The 18,592-nt window shown below is 48.3% G+C and overlaps 1 protein-coding gene across 1 annotated transcript; it reads right to left on the bottom strand.

Annotated features, from left to right (window-relative positions):
• Nucleotides 1–223: 223 nt before the first annotated feature.
• LOC135879936 (thioredoxin-like) lies at nt 224–14,251 on the bottom strand. The gene is made up of 4 exons (XM_065405975.1): nt 14,105–14,251; nt 8,324–8,383; nt 6,436–6,501; nt 224–286 (listed from the first exon to the last, which is right to left on the bottom strand). Exons 1-4 carry the CDS (start codon nt 14,249–14,251, stop codon nt 224–226), a joined length of 336 nt encoding a protein of 111 aa, XP_065262047.1.
• Between the last annotated feature and the right edge of the window lie 4,341 nt (nt 14,252–18,592).

Below are 18,592 nucleotides of genomic sequence, written 5' to 3'. Positions count from 1 at the left end.
AAAACCGGACACCGGGCAACCCTAGGCAGAGCCAAGAATGAACCCAGATCTCCTGAGTCCCATTCCTGTGCCTTAACCAAAAGATTCTCCTTCCTGTACAGATGAGAATCTTCATACATTTTGATGCATCATTTCTGAATAACTGGATTGAAGGAAAATAGACACATACGAGACTGCGGAAGGTGGATTTTAATGGAACTTCTGTTTTTGTTTTCTACAGGAACTACATTAGTTCTTCAATCTTTGCTTCCAACTTCCCGGTGTCAGTACCAGTAATTTCGCAAATCTAGTTACAAACAAACAGACAAAACAAAACAACAACAAAAGAAGGTTTACTTTGCAAAAATGTCTGATTTGATAAAGCAGTAAATTGCAATTTAGAAAGTTCCTTTTTAAAAAAATGTTTGGGATAAACAATAAAATTTCATAAGAATTGCACACTAAAGCTCTGATTCTGCAAACACTCACACACCTGCATAACCTTACACATGGGGAGATTCATATTCAAGGATTGTTCTAACACAGAGACAGAGATTTTGGATTCCTCCTTTTACGCTCTGATTCAGCAAAGCATTTAAACATGTGCTTAACTTTAACCACATGCTTAAGTCCCATTTACTTTGAGGGAAAATAGGCCAGGGCCGGCTCTAGGTTTTTTGCTGCCCCAAGCAAAAAATTTTTTTGGCTGCCCCCCACCCCAGCCCTGGGCTCTCCCCCTCCTTCCCCCCCAACTGCACCCTTCTGCCGCCCCAGCCCTGGGTCACTGGTAACTCGCTCCCAGGGCGGGTCATTCAGCAGGAATTTTGGATGTGCACAGAACACAGACAGGATTGGTTCCCATATGGTTACAGAACTGCAGTAAAGTGGAACAATTTTCAGCTTGTGTGACTGGAGGATATCTGGATGCATATTATAAGACTGTCCTACATAAATGAGAAAAAGTTGAGGTGCCTTTATTATTCTTTTGTTCCATTCTTTGTTTCTATGGGGAATGCACTATCACGGTCTTCCTTTTAAACAAATAAAACTAAAACTTAAAAAAAAAAAAAGCAATGGCTGTTGAAAATAGCAATTCCAGTCCTAATAACCACTGGGAAGCATTTCTTGCTCAATTTATTCTACTTTTTCTACAGCAAGTTACAGTGGATCAGTATATTTGATTTGGGGGAAATGAAGTAACAGCTGCCCAAACTGAGCTTGAGCACTCCTTAATTTTGAGGTGTTCAAATCTGGAAGGCAGGTGCTAGATTCCCTTCTGAATATTAGCTAAATCTGGAAAGGAAAAGTCAATTTCTGCTTCCATGGCTCAGAAGTGGAAATCCTCCTAAGTGCCTGGTACTGTATCTAAAGCTGCCCAGGTCCAGAGCCTCCCCTCCCTTACTTTTCATTTTAAATTCTAGTGGGAGCCACACACCTCCCTTGCTAGGCTTCAGATAGAGAGGTGCACCATCCATTTAGTCCCCCCAATTCCTTCTTTGGGGGAGAGCCCAGGGCTGGTGCAGCAGGAGGTGCGGGTGGGGGGGAAGAGCCAAGGGCTGGGGCAGCAGGGGGTGCGGGTGGGGGCCAGAGCTGGGGCGGCAGGGGGTGTGGGCGGGGGAGAGCCCAGGGCTGGGGCGGCAGGAGGTGCGGGTGGGGGGAGAGCCCAGGGCTGGGGCGGCAGGAGGTGCGGGTGGGGGCCAGAGCTGGGGCGGCAGGGGGTGTGGGCGGGGGAGAGCCCAGGGCTGGGGCGGCAGGAGGTGCGGGTGGGGGGAGAGCCCAGGGCTGGGGCGGCAGGAGGTGCAGGTGGGGGCCAGAGCTGGGGCGGCAGGGGGTGTGGGCGGGGGAGAGCCCAGGGCTGGGGCAGCAGGAGGGTGCAGGTGGGGGTCAGAGCTGGGGCGGCTGGGGATGCGGGGGGGGAGGGGAAGAGCCCAGGGCTGGGGCGGCAGGAGGTGCGGGTGGGGCGAGAGCCCAGGGCTGGGGCGGCAGGGGAGTGCAGGTGGGGGCCAGAGCTGGGGCAGCAGGGGGTGTGGGCGGGGGGGAGCCCAGGGCTGGGGCGGCAGTGGATGCGGGGGGGGGGAAGAGCCCAGGACTGGGGTAGCAGGAGGTGCGGGTGGGGGGGGAGCCCAGGGCTGGGGCAGCAGGGGGGTGCAGGTGGGGGTCAGAGCTGGGGTGGCAGGGGGTGCGGGGGGGAAGAGCCCAGGACTGGGGCAGCAGGAGGTGCGGGTGGGGGGAGAGCCCAGGGCTGGGGCAGCAGGGGAGTGCAAGTGGGGGCCAGAGCTGGGGCGGCAGGGGGTGTGGGCGGGGGAGAGCCCAGGGCTGGGGCAGCAGGAGCTGCGGGTGGGGGGAGAGCCCAGGGCTGGGGCAGCAGGGGGGTGCAGGTGGGGGTCAGAGCTGGGGCAGCAGGGGGTGTGGGCGGGGGAGAGCCCAGGGCTGGGGCAATACAAGGGTGCGGGGGGAGCCCAAAGCCGGGGGGGCGGCAAAAAACCTAGAGCTGGCTCTGTTCCTACCATTTACAGCAAGCTGCAGATTTCAGTTCCATACTCCTTCCCCCTCCCTTTCCTGTTGCTAGTGGCCAAGGGAATGCTGGGAAATGTAGTTCTTTCCCTGCTCCAGGGCTGGCTCTATAGGCAGGTAGCTAACCAAGGAACTACAGCTCCCAGGGCCCCCTGTTGGTTCTCAGCTCCCAGGCTGGATTCTTGCGCCCCTTGCAAATCTGCCGCCCCAAGCAACTGCTTGCTTTGCTGGTGCCTAGAGCCGGCCCTGAAATAGGCACATACTTAAATGTTTTGCTGAATCAGGTCCCTAAAAGCAAAACTACCTTGTCTTCACTTCTAGGAGGCTGTCCATTGATCAGTGAGCCTCTCTGTCTATGTAATCTATATTTTTTCAGTCATCTATAGTCATCTAAGTTATTTTATAAGTATTCAGTGAGTCTGATGCTTTACCTTTCACAAGAAGACTTACATGAGCTCTCAGAACCATTTTTGACCTAGCTGTGACAGTCCATCACATGAGGTTTTGCTGACTAAGCAAGTCAACTTAATAGTTCCATGTTCCTTTTTACAAAGTTAAAGGGAAAGGGAAATAAGGGGGTAGGAGAGGATCTGTGGATTAAAAAGTGGACTGTATTTAATGCCATCTGTAAAGCAAATCATTTTGGTTCTTTTTTAATAGCATTCAGTCTTCTAACAGAGGGGTCCACAACACAAGAGGATGTTACATAGACTACTAATAGGACAAACCATTGTGATGGGGATTAGATATAGACCAAACCTTGGCTGAACCACGTGAATGGATGTGAACTATTTTGTGCATTATAGTACATTGTAGCCCCAAAGGCAAATAATGTGTATGTTATATCACCCAGTATGCTATGGAATCCTGTGGTAGAGCTCCTTGGGGTAATCTTCTGTGACAAACTTAGCTCTGGAATCCCCAAACTGTACCATGCATTCCCTGCAAGTCACCTACAGACTGTCTGCATGCCTGTGATCACACCCAAATCACCACACCCAAACACTGTGTCTTGGAATAGCACTATGACATTTGGAGCAGATCAGTCAGAATTGCCATACAAGGACAGAACACGATGCAGACAGGATGAAAGGACAAAATGGTCCATCTTGTTGGAGATCCTGTTTCTTATGATCATCATAGAACTTGATGTTTCAGAAGAAAGTGAACACCCACCTCCCCCCCCACATATTTCACCTAGCTAATTGTGCAGTAATTTACCATGGATACAGATACAGTTTCTCTGGTAAGCAGCTTAGGTTGTGCATTGTCAGGATATCATTGTGGATAAGAGACTTATTCATGTGAGAATATCACTATGCTATTTGCTTCAATAATATCCTGTGGCAGCAGTGTGTTCGACAGGTTAAACGGATGAAAAAATAATTCCCTTTTACACACTTCAAATGTGTTGTCTTTTTAGCCCAATTGTCAAAAGCTGCCTCAAAATTATGCCCATAGTTTTTTGCAACCAAGTTTTTCCATCTTCATCCTTGCACCTCAGATTTGCATGTGCAAATTGCAACTGGTCTCACAAATTGGATAGTTGCATATCTAACTACTACCCATCAGTCTCTTGAGCCAGAGCCCACTGAAGTCAATGGGAGTCTTTTCAATGACATCAGTGGCCTCTGGATCAACTCTATGTGCAAAAATGCAGTGTCACAAATAACTCAGTATCTGTCCACACAAAATTTGGAGTGCAATTGCAAAGGGTAGGTTTGGCACTTTATTTCACTGATTGATCCCTTGACCCTGTATTTTATGACTGGATCAAGAGAAGCACTCTATTAGCCTTCACTCTATTCTTCATTATTTCAAATACCTCTAGCCTATCTCCTTTTATCAATGCCAACACTAGTGTTTTGGTTGCCCTAAGCAAACAGGATTGAAAGCCAGCTTGTGAACTTTCCACCGGGCTGCGTAGTACAGTGATTTAACATGCTACAGCCTCTCATTTCCACAGACCTGGCTTCAGTGCCTGACACAAAATCCGCGTAGTTTTGTGCTCTCATTGTAGCCCCTTGACCCATGCACATTTTTCTAGGCTAGAAGACCACCACACAATTCAACACAATTCTTCACAATACCTTCTGCATCGGAGAGAGACCCATGACCGGCAAAATGGGGATGTTGCAGGCCAGGACTGTGGCAGACCACAGTACTTGATGACTATCCTAGGGCAGTCCCACTTGGAGCGCCCTCCTGCAGCAGGTCATGACATGACATGTGCACTGTCTCAGGTTATCCTTTTAGAGTCCCTGTCACTTCACTTTAGGCTCAAAGTGACACAATTATACCCTGATTGCTTTATAATATACCAGTCCCATTATGCAAATGGTCCCAAACAAGTTCCCAGGCATGGTCTATTTCTCACCCCAGTGCAAGTAGTCATTAAAACTTAAGGCATTTCATCCCTCGATGTCCCACATAGCACACAGTGGCACCTCTGATCCACACCTGGAGTCTCTGTCCATCCTCTCCTGTCCTTGTCCGAGGACAGCCACCACAGCCCTTCCCAGTGGATTCAAATCCCACTCGTCCCAGCAAGAACCCCCTACAGCCTCTCTGCTGGGGAGCATTCTTGTTTGAGGTGCATCTTCACTTCCCCCTGACCCTCTTCTGGTTCCTCTGGGTCCAGTTCTCCAGCCCTGGAGATCTCGGAGGATAAGCGCCTCTGCTGCTCCCCTGCCTTCTAAGCTCTCCAGCCCTGGTGCGGGGATATTTTTTTTGCATTCAGCCTTCCCCCAGGAAGTACCTTTGGCTTCCTTCCGGGACCTCCTCCAGTGCTCCTGGTATCTGGCAGCTTTTTCATACCCCTGACTGAATCCGACTCCTCTGACTCCCTCCTACTGGATCTCTCCCTGATTCTTTATAGACCCCAGGTGCTGCCCTGTTCTATTAAGTGGCCAAATTGGGAGCACCTATTCTGGCACAGGGGAACTGGACCTGCTTCATTCACAGGGACCAGTCACCCTGTGACAATGACCCACTCGTCTGATCTAGAGATGGACCCAGAGAAAAACCCCACCTGCTTCGGAAATCTGCAGATGTTTGGTTCTAGATCCAAACTCTTGAATGGGTTGAATCAAAACTCTGGAACTCAACGCCCCCAGATTTTTGGGAAAATTCAGATCAAGACTCAAACTATGTGGCTCAAATCCCACAGCTGAGTTTTTTCTTTTGCAAAAGGACTTATTTTCTTAGGCACTCGTTTCACACAAAAGCCTGAAATATTTAAAAAATAGAAGCCTTTTTACTCAGTGCAATTGTCACGGAGTGTGAGGGAGTCAGGGCTCCGCACCCCCCACTTCCTGCGATTCACCATGACTCTCAGCCAGCCAGTAAAACAGGTTTATTAGACAACAGGAACACAGTCTAAAACAGAACCTGTAGGTACAGAAAACAGGACCCTTCAGCCAGGTCTATCTTGGGGGGTAGGGAGCCCAGACCCAGGTTCTGGGCCTCCCTCCGTTTCCCCAGCCAGCTCCAAACTGGCACTCCCTCCAGCCCCTCCTCTGGCCTTTTGTCGTTTTCCCAGACCAGGAGGCCACCTGATCTCTTTGTTTTCCAACACCTTCAGTTGGCACCTTGCAGGGGAGGGGCCCAAGCCATCAGTTGCCAGGAGACAGGGTGTCGGCCATTCTCTGTGCAGATGGCATCACACCTGCCCTCTAGGGCTATGCAACAATCACACACCCTTATCCCCCCCACCTATATACTTAAAAAATGCATAGGGGAAACGGAGGCACCCATACAGTATTTAGAAAAAACTTTAAGAACATTCCCACTTCGTCACAGCAATGTGGGGAGGAGTTTCAGAGAAATCCTTCTGAACCAGGCCTAGTCGTCATTAGGAAGGGATAGAGCTAGTTATTAGCCTTTGCTGTCATACTAATAAAACAAAGACCCACAATTATCATTTATGTCGCTATACAATACCTTTTCCGTTTTCTTGTACATCTGGAATGTCGGCATGGCGATAATTTTACAAGAATTAGCCACGTCCTAGAAAAGTGAGAAAAATGCCTGTAAAATCATCTGTCATACTAGTTCTAGAACCATTCATTAAAATCCAAGGGCATGCTTTCAGGCAAATAGCTATAATAATAATAATAAGGAATGAGTCAAGAGAAATACAGGAAATTCACCTGTAAGATAAAAAAACCCAGAAAAGCTGTTTGCATAGTACCATTGAGCTATTATGTGGCAAGATAACACACAGTACACAGAATGATTACTCACGAGAATGCCTTACAAAGCATTCAGCAAGGTGCCTTTGGTGCTTGTCATTCATGCTGAAGACAACTGAGTCAGTGAGAGCTTTTGCACTACTGTGCTGCTTGTACAACCCCTATAAGAACTTCATTATTCATAGTTTTACCTTGCCACTTGATATATGCACAACAGCTTGAAGGGGCTGTTGAGATTTTTCTAGCTCTTTGATATGCTGATGTGAAAATGTCCATATTGCACAGCTGTAGACGAAGGCAGAAAGTGCTTGCAGGGGTTCTCAAACTGGGGGTCGGGACCCCTCAGGGGGTTGCGAGGTTATTACATGGGGGTCGTGAGCTGTCAGCCTCCAACCCAAACCCCGCTTTGCCTCCAGCATTTATAATGGCGTTAAATATATTAAAAAGTGATTTTAATTTATAAAGGGGGGGGGGTCGCACTCAGAGGCTCGCTGTGTGAAAGGGGTCACCAGTACAAACATTTGAGAACCACTGTGCTACAGCATGGTAAATAAAATGTCAGCTCTTTAAAAAGAGGCAATGGAATGTCCAGCTAATCCTTTATGGCTACTTGGTATCTCTGCTATTAGCTGGAGAGCCTACGCTATTTTTAGTAAAATGCTATGGACTTTGTTTGCTTTGGCTGTTAGGGTGACCAGCAGTCCCGATTTTATAGGGATAGTCTCCGATATTTGGGGCTTTGTCTTATATAGGCACCAATTCCCCCCCTTGCCCACCTCCCCACCCGATTTTTCACACTTGCTGTCTGGTCACCCTAGCGGCTGTGCAGTGCCAGATCCGCCGCTGGTGTAAACTGGCATGGCGCCGTTCAATTCAGTGGAACTATGCTGAACAACAGCAGTTGAGGATATGGCACTGCACCCTCCAGAGCAAATAAAGGGGGATGCTCTAAATTTAAGCACAACTGAGAATGAAAAATCTCAGGACAAAGATTGGTGAAAATTCAAAAAGCCGGCAGTTTGTTATCTTTTACTATCTATATCCGTCTTGGTGACTCACAGTATCTGTATCAGGGACGTGGCCCTGAATCTGCTCTAAATGACACCTGTGTAAATCAGGAGTAATTGCATTGAAGTCAATGCCTGGTACGTCCTTCCAAAATCAGGACCTATCTGTACTGCCACGTTTGACAAAGCTGTGTTTGGCGCTGGCTTTGCAAAACACAATCAGTCAGGTTTTTGATTTGGCAAAGATCAAAACCAAAGGGGATTTGAATCTGGTTCCATTTTATTTGAATGATCCACATTTGGAGAGTAGGCAGCCATTTCACACAGGTGTTCTATTTTGGCCCCTTTCTAATCTATATTAAATCACTAGCTACTAATGTCCTCTGTGGAAATGGGATTGTATTTTGATATCTGATTTTCTTGACAAAAGGGACATGGAAGGTAAGATCTTGCAATCTCTTGCAGTCAGGTGAGTAGGGGCTACTTATTGAATGCACAGATCAAGGTCTAACATTAAAGACAGTGAAGAGTTTTGAGAGCTACTGATGATAAAAGCCAGGTATTCATTAACTATTATTATACCATGATTTCAATAGCATGATTTCAACTAACCTGGGTTCAATAGCTTACCTCTGCCAGATCGATATCCACACTACAGAACATCACATTGTCATACCGAACAGCCAGGTCCTTTAGGAATAAATGGAATACATACACTTGTTTGCTGAAGTACCATTAATAAGCATAGCAATATGTCAGCATTATATCTCCAGTACAGAAGCTACACTATTAAAAATAGTTGAAGTTTCATATTAAATCACAGATCTAGTAATGGCCAGAGAAGGGCTGTGGGATTCTCTCCAGAAATGGTGTATTCTGATGGAATGAGCATTCCGCTGAGATTTCCCACTGGGTGCCCCTAATTGGTTTTATTTTCTGCTTTGGGCTGGGAACTGAACTCTGCTTGCACTCCTAGATCCCTCCAGATGTGATGCCTCCGGGTCGTTGCTGAAGCAAATTGGCAGGGCCATGTTGGGAAGCTTCCTTGGCTGCTGCCGGTGCTGTACTTGTTACAGGGGTAGGAAAGTTCAGGAGTCCAGTGCTGGCTTCTCTCACAAGCACTAGATTCAAGTCAGCAGCCCACCGTTTACCCAGAAATTCTGGGAAAATATTGGAAGAGATTCGAGGGGAACCAGAACCAAACCTCCGGCCTTCAGGGATTTGCTCCCAGATCTAAATGTCACATTTGGCCACTAATTTCATACAAGCGGCCAGATCCAAACACCCCCAGACGTGCTAGTGTTTGGAAGCCACTGCCTGGCTCACAGGAAGAGCCAATCTGTAGATGAATGTACACTGTCCCAGCAGATTCACAGAGACAGGATTGGGGCAAGTCCTGGCTCAGCAGCACACAGCCAGCAGTGTGCGCCGTGGAGAACTGTGGACTTTTCTCCTGGCGCTGGAGCCACTCCTCAGCCACTAGTGTGTTATTAGGGTTGCAGTCGCTTCCGCTGTGCCCCTCTAACCCCACTTCCATCTATCGGGCTGTCCAGTATGGCCAGGAAGTCACAGAGCCATTGGTCACATCCCCATCCCTTCCCTGGCTCAGCCCCCTCTCACCCTAAACCCAACCCCTGCACTGGGAACACAGGGATCCTCTGTGGAGCAATCCACTGCATAGACTTCTGGGATCCTGCCTCTCCCCTGTGCAGAGGAACCAGAACAGTGGCATGAAGATATTTAAGAGTAGGTTAGATAAATGTCTATCAGGGATGGTCTAGACAGTATTTGGTCCTGCCATGCGGGCAGGGGACTGGACTCGATGACCTCTCGAGGTCCCTTCCAGTCCTAGAATCTATGAATCTATGAATCTATGAAGCCCAGGCACAGTGGGATGAAGGACAGTGTTTGCCTCTTAGCATTCGCATTGTGCTTTACATCTCCTGAGCACCATCCAATCAACGGACTCGCCCTCCTCTTCTGTCTTTTTAGACCCCTGACAGGAGTGAGAGGCTCTAGCTTCGCTTCATTGGCAGCAACAGCGCGACACCAGTGTAAAGCTGGAGTAAGGCCGTGCTGAATCACGCCCTCCATTTCCCAGGACATACTAGAAGGTTCCAGGGAAAGGGAGTCTCTTCGGGGGCTCTCTCATGTTATTAGCTACTCATTCTATGCTAATAGCTGGTGGGTCAAGCCTCTCATTAGACTCTGCCTGATTAAAACAGTTGCTGAGCAACAAATGAGCATGGCTGCAACACAGCACCTATCCACAGGGAGCCAATTAGAACAACAGTTGTGCGTGTGTGTGTATGGGGGGAATGCTTAATTCTCCATCATGTGACATTAGCTTGCTGTCTTCCTAGCAGGCATCACCAGATTCATCCTCCTTCCACGGGCAGTGATCCTGCCTGACAGGTCACAGAGAGCAGCTTTCAAGGCATGTTTGTTTCCGTATGTTTTTCACTGGAAAGACACTGAATCATCTGAACAAGTCCCGACACTGATTTTAACATAAGCCTACATCACTTGCTCGCTCAGTTGTTTATAATGCTGTGAAGATGTCTCTTTTGCTTTTCCTTGTATGGAAATCAGGAGCAACATCATTCCCCTGTGTGAAAGCGAAAGATGGCAAGAAAATCCCCAATGGTTCAAAATACATTCTGCAGCTACCCTCGTCAGTTCTAGAGAAGCTGGAAATCCCTGACACTGCATGGGAAGGGGAGATCGGGTGTCAGGGATCTTGATTAATAAAGGGTCAGTGAGCTGTGTAAACTAGATTTATACTTCTTTGCACCACTTCAGTGATGCAAAGCAGCCAGAGCACATGGGTGATTCTGCTCCCACCTGTTTGCAACTCATTTTGGGCCAGATTCTGATAGGCCAAGTCATGTTGAGTAGCCCCTCCCATCACAAGCAGGCCCCGTGAAGCTAATGGGGCTATTTGTAGAGTGAGAATAAGGATCAGAATAGACCCATTGGCAAACCAGAATCCATCAGCATTTTAATTCCCACGGGATGACATGCGATAAAGCATTCTCCAAAGAATTCCCTGTTGAAATCCCCAGAGACCATTGTTTTCATCATCCCTGTGCTAGCAGTGCGGGTGAATCCATTTTCTTGAGTATTCACTGAACAGTAAAATCCTGTCCTCAGGCTTGTGCATACTGAAAAAGTGGAGCCCCAAACAAATATCCTGGCCTCCTCTGGGCAGACCTCAGTCCTGGCTATACTAGACAATTGCTGACAGTCCCACCTGCGAGTCTCTCAGCAGCAGCCCCGGCATGGACGCTTAGCCTGAAAAAGACGTGTTTTGTTCCTGACCTCTGTGCAGTGGAGTACAGGAAACAGACCAGACAGGCAACCTAATCAGTAACTAGCGCACAGTGGGATAGTAGTGGAAAGACTCTCATCACCCCCTTTTATCTACAGAACAAATACAGCACGGGCAGTGGCAGTGGCAGCTTCTATACTCTGACTCACCGATGGCCCTCAGCCCTAAGCCTGAGAGATCACTTCTGGGGTTGGAGGGCAGAGCAGAGAAACAGAGAGGAGGGAGAAGCCCTATTAAATCATCCTGTCCATTTCCCTGGCAGTGCAGGACTCCTTTACAGGGAGGTATTGCAATATCCTACAGTAATGCCCTGCAGCGCACTATGGTCATCATGCATTGTTTAGAGGCCATCATTGGAGAAAATGAAGTAAAGGAAGAGTTGTTCACTCTAGTACATTTCCCAGTGTTTTGTTGAGACGAGTATTAAAAGACCAAAGTGATGGGGCTTCTATAATTGCCCTTGGTGGAGACGATTCAACAGTTCGATAGACCTCACTGTCCCATGGTTGTTCAATATAAGTTTCCCCCTAATCCCGCGCCATCAGTCTTTGGGCATGTCTACACAGCAGCCGAGTGGTGTGATTCCCAACTCCTGCAGACGCTAGCTCTCGTCGAGCTAGCCCCTAAACACAGTAGTGTGGCCATGGCGGCATCAGGAGCAGCTTGGGCTAGCTGCCTGAGTACTTGCCTAGGGTCTCCGCCAGGCTCAGACTTGGGGCAGCTGGCCCCTCCCGCTAGCCACCCCCAGTACACTAGCTTGAGTAGAGAGGGAATGTGTATGTCTACGTGAGCTTGGAATCACACCTCCCAACTGCTGTGTAGACATATCCCTCGTCCATTCCCTGTGTAGTTCCATCTTCGTGCTGAATCAGTCCGTTGCCTGTCTTCTGAGAGACAACAACGGTGCCAATGCAGTGATGGTCTTTGTGAAGGCTGGCAAGGAAAAGTTGGTCCAAGTGCAGAAAAAGCAGATTCACAAGAGCTCAAGCCCCCTTTTCATGCACTGGCACAGTGATGTTTTTGTGCTTCCCGGTTGCGATACTCCTGACACACAGCAGCAATGCAGCAGGGTTGCAGGCTCCTTTGTCTGCCCGCTGAGCCCCAACTAATATCACAGCTGCATGCTCATCTGGGAGGGTTTTGCAAGGTGCCCGCCTGCTCACTGGGAACTGGACTGAGACTCTCAGCTCCTTTCATGTAGGGCACCAGCACATGGGACTAAATATCAGTGACTGATCCCTTGGCTGAGATTTGAACTGGTGACCTGCATTCCTCTGTTTGTTTTCATCTCTCACAGGAGGGCAAGGTGCAAAAGAGTGAAGGGTTTTCTTTTGGAAGAGTTTATGCTTCTCAGTCCTCAGTCTCATAACTGTTTACATCATTGCTTTTTAAACATTACCACAGCTTGCAGCAAAACCACCAATGGGGCCTGATTTTGATTCATTAAGATGTTTCCACGCCAGGGTGTCACTTTAAGAGCTTTGCTAAAAGCCTGTTGTCTCTAATGGATGGAAACATTCTCCATCTAACTTTGTTGCTGATTTCCGGTATTAGACATTTTCACTGTAGGTTATTATGAGCCCTTGGGTTCCTGGAGTCCTTAATGCACTTTCCAATTGTTCTAAGTGAAGAGCGCTGCACAGATAAAACCAAGAGATTGATACAAGTGAGGGCCAAGTTCTTGCAATCAAATCTGTGTGAGAGGACCTCTGAACCAGTCTGTTGACTTCAGTGGGACTCTGCACAGGCACAGGGGTCTGCCTCTGCGGATCCTTTTGCAGAATCAGGGCATAGGATCAGAACTGATGTAAAATGTTGTATACAGCACTGAAATGTAAATGTCACTAGAATAATATAACTAGCTAGGACTTCATTTTCTGGGTTCTTGGTAAGCTCTGGTTAATGAATCCTCACAGCACCACAGAGAGATAGGTAAGTATGATTGTCCCTGTTTGCCAGAGAGAGGGGGTCCATGTCTCAGCTGGAAGTAGAACTCAGGAGTTCATAGATTTTAAGGCCAGAAGGCACCATAATGATTATCTAGTCTGACCTCCTGCACAGCACAGGCCATACAATTCCACCCTGCATCAGGTCCACAACTTCCTGCCTCCTAGGTCTGCGCTTCATTCTCTCTCTCTCTCTTGCTCTCTCATTCAGGGCTATAAGCTACAGCGTGCAGAAGGGTGTGTGCAAAGGTGCACCGCTCCTGACGGCATTGTCTGCAGGAGGCGTAGTACCTCTCCTCGGGGGGTGCACACAGCAATGGCGGCTGCTTCTACACTCTTTTACCTTCTCACACCATCCCAGCTCCGCTGGTCCGGACAGCAGGTGGGAGGTTCTACCTTTGTCCCACGATCCCTTATGGGATTTCTAGCACGGCTGTAGGCCCTCGACTCCCCTAGTCCTTGCTTGCACCGCGGGAACACAAGGCCTGAGACTGTGCTTTGCCCCCATGCAGGGGCACAAGGGAAGTCAGGTTCATTCTGCACTCTTTCCCCATGTGTCACCTATGCAGAACTAGGCATAATCTAGCCCTAAGTGTTCAGAGGAAGAGAACTCCCCATGAATTCAGGTGGGAGACAGGTAACGCTGATTCAAATTCAGAAATGGAGAGGACCCGGGAAGAGGGTGAGGAGTGAGGATAGCAGCAGGTCTAGCCACACTGCCCAAGTGTGACAGGGCATATTTTGAAGGAACTCCAATCTTTTTACTTCCAGAAATCAAGGCTGTGCCTTTTCTCCCTATAAAATTACTTGAAGGCTCAGAGCATGTGTTTTATGTCCAAAGGACAATATAGGTGTCCCCTCCCATGGATGTAGATCATATATCCAGGATGCAATGGAGTGGTGAATGCCTTCCTTTCTAATTCAACACTGGCCCTTTCTGCAAAGAAAAGTCAAAGGGACACTCTATGGACTAGAGTTTCAGCTACACAGGTGTAAATCTTGAGTAACTCCATTGACCTCAATAGAGTTGTGCTGGATTTACATCAGACTCTGACCTTGTGGTTTTTTTCCCATGCAATGTCAATTCCCGCACCCCATTCTGGGAGTGGCATGGGATGGCAATACTGTACTCACACGAATGACAGGATCGGTTGCTTTGCAAGGTCCGCACCATTTTGCCGAAAAGTCAACGACGACGAGTTTGGAGCCTGCGGCCTTCAAAAAATCATCAAATTCACTCTGAAATGAACACATTTGCGTGAAAAGGAAGAGTTGCTGCATAGGCAGTGGATAAAGTTTTAACAACCTGAAGATTGTTGGCAAATGCATGACAAACAAACTATTTGCTCTACTGGACTCTTCTAATGTTTAACGAGAGAACTACACTTCAGCCCTGATTAACTTTCATTTGTGTTAAATTAAACAGCACAAATATATAAATACGGGAAGCATCACAACAACACACTCCATAAGATGGTCATGGTAATCATCATAGAAACTCCTTTGTTTTCACAGACCATGGTGCAATGATACAAGCTCTGCTAATATCGATTGCAAACCATTATAAAAATTGGATGTTAAAAAGTCCCACTCATAGCAATGACATCAGCGTTCCGATAGTAACTAGTACACTCCAAAGAGGAAAAAGCAGAGGGAGACTGCAAAAGAGGAAAAAGATGAATGAAATAAGGCACATACAGCATGAAAATAAAAAGACATGATGGTCTTGTAAAGGCAAAATAATCTGGTGGCCATCTTGGATCCTCTTAAGGACAACGAGGCGTCCATCTTTGTGAGCCTTCTTGCTCCTTCCCCACCCATATCTCGTTGGTATGGTTGTGCATTTGGACCAAGGCCAGGCTGAAAAGGGTTGAGTATCGGTTTAAATATCCTAATATGCCTTAAGGGTGTGGCGACTTCAGGTTGTGTAAATAGTTACTTCCCATCGTCGCCAAGGAGGGGATTGTAAAGGCAAAATAATCTGGTGGCCATCTTGGATCCTCTTAAGGACAACTAAGCGTCCATCTTTGTGAGCCTTCTTGCTCCTTCCCCACCCTCGTTTGGCGCCCTTTTCCTGGTTTCGGCGGGAATAAGGGAGCTGTCAATCATATAATCTGCCCAGTGACTGGAAGTCTATATAAGGCGGCGTTCTGATCAGATCGGGGCTGCCCGTCTAAGTGGCAAAGTGCAGAGCAGACAATCAAGGGTAGGCCATTCACCCCACATGGGTTATTCTGATTAGGGAATTTCTCACTTGCACACACTCACTACATCATCTAGGAGATTCGCATACTACACCCACGACGACGCAGGTAAAGGGTAGAGGGAGGGTAGGACTCATCAGTTCACCTGAAGAAGCTCGATCATCCCTGCTTCGGGTCTCCACATCCATCCAGGGGATCCGGTGACCTGCTGTGCTGCGCCAGACTAAGAGGCAGAAGGCTGCTAGAGATGGTAATGTGATCTTGTGAGTCTACTTGTACTGTTCTCTATTGCTACAGCCTGTCTTGTTGGTTATTTTGCCCTGTTTATTTTACCTTTGGGGTCCTTGCCATATTCTTCCCTTAAATAAAACCTCGTTGTACCTTGATTTGTGAAGTCTTTTATACAAACCTCCGGTGATAGATACAGGTAGGGGACGAACCTAGGACTGAAATATCTGGGCCACTTTTACTTTAGTCTCCTGTTTCGGTCAACAGTTTTGGCGACCGCGGCAGGACCCCAATTTGGTTTGTATAAATCTCTTTTATTTTATTTATTGTTTAGACACGGCTGTAAGGGTGACAACCCATTGGTTGTGGGGTGAGGCTTCTGTCTCCGCAGCATACTCGGAGCAGAGGCCAGCGGGTAGGCAGGGGTGCCGGCGGCACAGGCCGTTGATTCCCGCAGCGGGCAGCCTGAGTGCTGATCACGAGGAGCGTGGTTGCGTCCCGCTTGGCTTCGGCCATCTTGATTTAGTGAGTAGCTGGATCACTATCCGGCAGGGCCCAGGCAACGCGCCAGGGTTGGGGAAAGGCGGCAGGCCTACGGAGGGCGGGACTACCCCATTGTGACTCCGAAATTGTTTGACTCCCTCATACCAGGAGGGAAGGGGGGTGGGGGCAGCTTCGGACACTGTCCCAGGGGCTCACATACCCTGACGCACTTAAGGAGGGGTTTGAAGTGTGGAGCTGCTGAACCAAGCAGAGGTGGCAGCAGTAAGCCGAAATAGGCTTTTAGGTCCTGGTAGCCGGAAAAACTCGGGTTAACCATGAGTATGCGGACCTTAGGAGCAACTGGCTGGGAAGCCGAACAGAATAAAAACTCTTTATGTGCAGGTGTGCATTATTTTGGGAAAGGTAAAAACCCGTGGTCCGAAGGGTTGTTTAAAGGGCGGGAAGCATTTGATGTGCTGTCCCATAGATGGGAGGCCATGGCTAACAATAAGCCTAAGCCTTCTCGTAAGGTAAAGAAGAGGGCTCTGATATATGGGCTGTATATGGCTGGCCTGGAGCTCTATAAGAACGGAGAAATGCAGGCCGCTGAAATCAGCAGCCTCAGATCCCAGTTACAAATACGGGATCAGGAAATAGCAAAGCTGGGGTACAAATTAGAAGGGATAGAGGCACAAAACACTACCTATGTGTCACAACTGGGACGCTTAGAGCTCCAAGTCCAGGACTTAACAACCTCTCTGGCAAAGAGGGAGAAGGAAGCTCTCTCCCTTCATACTCAGCAAACAGAGTCCCAGGCAGGTACTAGGGAGCTCCTCAAAGAGCTGGGCTCCAGAGAAAGTAAACCTGCTGATCACCTAGAATGTCAGCATGAATTAAGAAAACTGAAGCGAAAACTTGGAAAAACTCGGGGTCTTTTAAGAGCCGTTAGTAAAACCCCGATACGTAGAGGGGAATCCTCCCACAACAGCCACGATAGTAGTTCCCCGATGTCGGAGGAGGAGTACGTCAGAGCTCCACTTAAGGCGGGAAAACCTGCAGCACTGCCAACTGCTCCGGCGCAGGAACCACGCGAGGAGGGGAAAGGCCTTCCTATAGCCCCTGTAACCACCTCGGTGATCAGTTTCGGCCCTGAGACTGACCGCCCAATAGAAACTAGACAAGAGGTAAAACCATATACCCCTGATCAGGCCCGTGCTATGGGGAAAGCGCTAGGCCCCTTGTCAAGAGAAACAGCGTTAGACTGGCTAGCTAAAGTCTGTGCCCTCCCCAATATTATCAAGGAGGATGTAGCAGCATTAGTTAGGGAGTGTATGGCTGGGGAAGAATTTGGGGCTCTGCCCTCGTATTTACAAGTAGCTGATGTCCCATCCTGCATGAAACTATGTGAGGGGATTTGGAAGTTTTATCACCCTAGTCAAAGTATTATAGGACGATACTATTCAGAGCGGCAGCGAGCTGGACAACGGCCTGAAAAGTACTTGAGCCGGAAGAAGCTACTATACTGGCTAGCAGGCGCAGAGTCATGCGACACTCCAGAATTTGTGGAGACAGCATTTCAGGGTTTAACATCAACTATGAGGATCGCTTTAGGACCCATAAGTCCGACCAACCTTTTCCTCAAGGAGCTTGAGAAGAGAGTGAGAACAGCGTATGAACTGCAGAGGGAAGCGTTCCCCACTGCTCTCAAAAAGCGGGTAGCCGTGGTCACCGAAAAGGGAAAGGAGTTCCTGAGAAGCTCTAAGACCAAAGCAGGAAATCTTCAGTATCCCAGGAGTCCTGCTGCCCAAAGACATGGCTCATCTAAACCTCCTGGGGAAGGCCCTTCTAGAGAAGATGCCAGGTCCTTTCGGACCATGATCTGGAAACAACTCCTCCAGTTCGAACGTAAGGAAGACATAGATGGACTGTCAACTAATGAGCTGCTGGAAAGATTGATTGGACATAGAAAGACCCATGAGAGTCAGCAGTCTCCAGCATCTCCAAATCTCTTATGAAGGGGCCGAGCCCGCCCTTACTCCCCTGTTAAGGCGCCAATTGACTTAGATCAGTGGGGACGGCCCATTACTACGGCTTCATTTAAGGGCGGGTTTGGTTATTTCCATCAACAAATGTTGGTTGACACCGGCGCCTCAGTTTCCCTTTTAAGTTCCTGTGGAGACCCCAAGGTCAACCACATCCCGATATCGTTAAGCAAAAGGCTGGAGGGTTACAGTGGAGGAAGCTGCCTTGTTCCATTTACAGCACCCATACTATGTACCATTGCAGCAGTAACTACTCAGGCCACCTTTGGTATCCAGAAATTGCCTGACAACTAAGGGATTTTAGCTATGGATCTCCTAAAGAAACTGAGTATAGTGGTGGACCTGCCTAACAAACAGTTAATCATAGGAGACAGAGATGATCAATATGGCATTATCCCAGACTCCCACAGAGTTTCAGCATTAAAGGCCCCTGAAGAGCTTGCTATACCTCAACTGGAGTCTGACGTTGATCATCTGGTTCACAGACACCTTGGAGCTTTCGCAAGCAACAAGCTACAGTGTGGACAAATACAAGCTGAAGTAAGGGTAGATGGACCTGATCCACGACCTTTGAAACAATACCGGTATCCAACAGAAGCTGCAGAAAGCTTGAAGACAACGATTGAGGCACTAATGCAACAAAAGATGCTAGTCGAAGTAGAGAG

Source organism: Emys orbicularis, chromosome 6, assembly GCF_028017835.1.
Source record: "Emys orbicularis isolate rEmyOrb1 chromosome 6, rEmyOrb1.hap1, whole genome shotgun sequence".
In the NCBI taxonomy this organism is placed as follows: Eukaryota; Metazoa; Chordata; order Testudines; family Emydidae; genus Emys; species Emys orbicularis.
This window is presented reverse-complemented; position numbering and strand designations above follow the sequence as displayed.

Bases quoted from the DNA above. Each gene is read 5' to 3' on its own strand.
- LOC135879936 (XM_065405975.1), bottom strand. From the start codon at position 14,251: ATGCAGCAACTCTTCCTTTTCACGCAAATGTGTTCATTTCAGAGTGAA. The intron at 8,384-14,104 runs GTGAGTACAGTA...TTATTCCTAAAG, and splicing joins CAACCGATCCTGTCATTCGT to GACCTGGCTGTTCGGTATGA. The intron at 6,502-8,323 runs GTAAGCTATTGA...TCACTTTTCTAG, and splicing joins TGGATATCGATCTGGCAGAG to GACGTGGCTAATTCTTGTAA.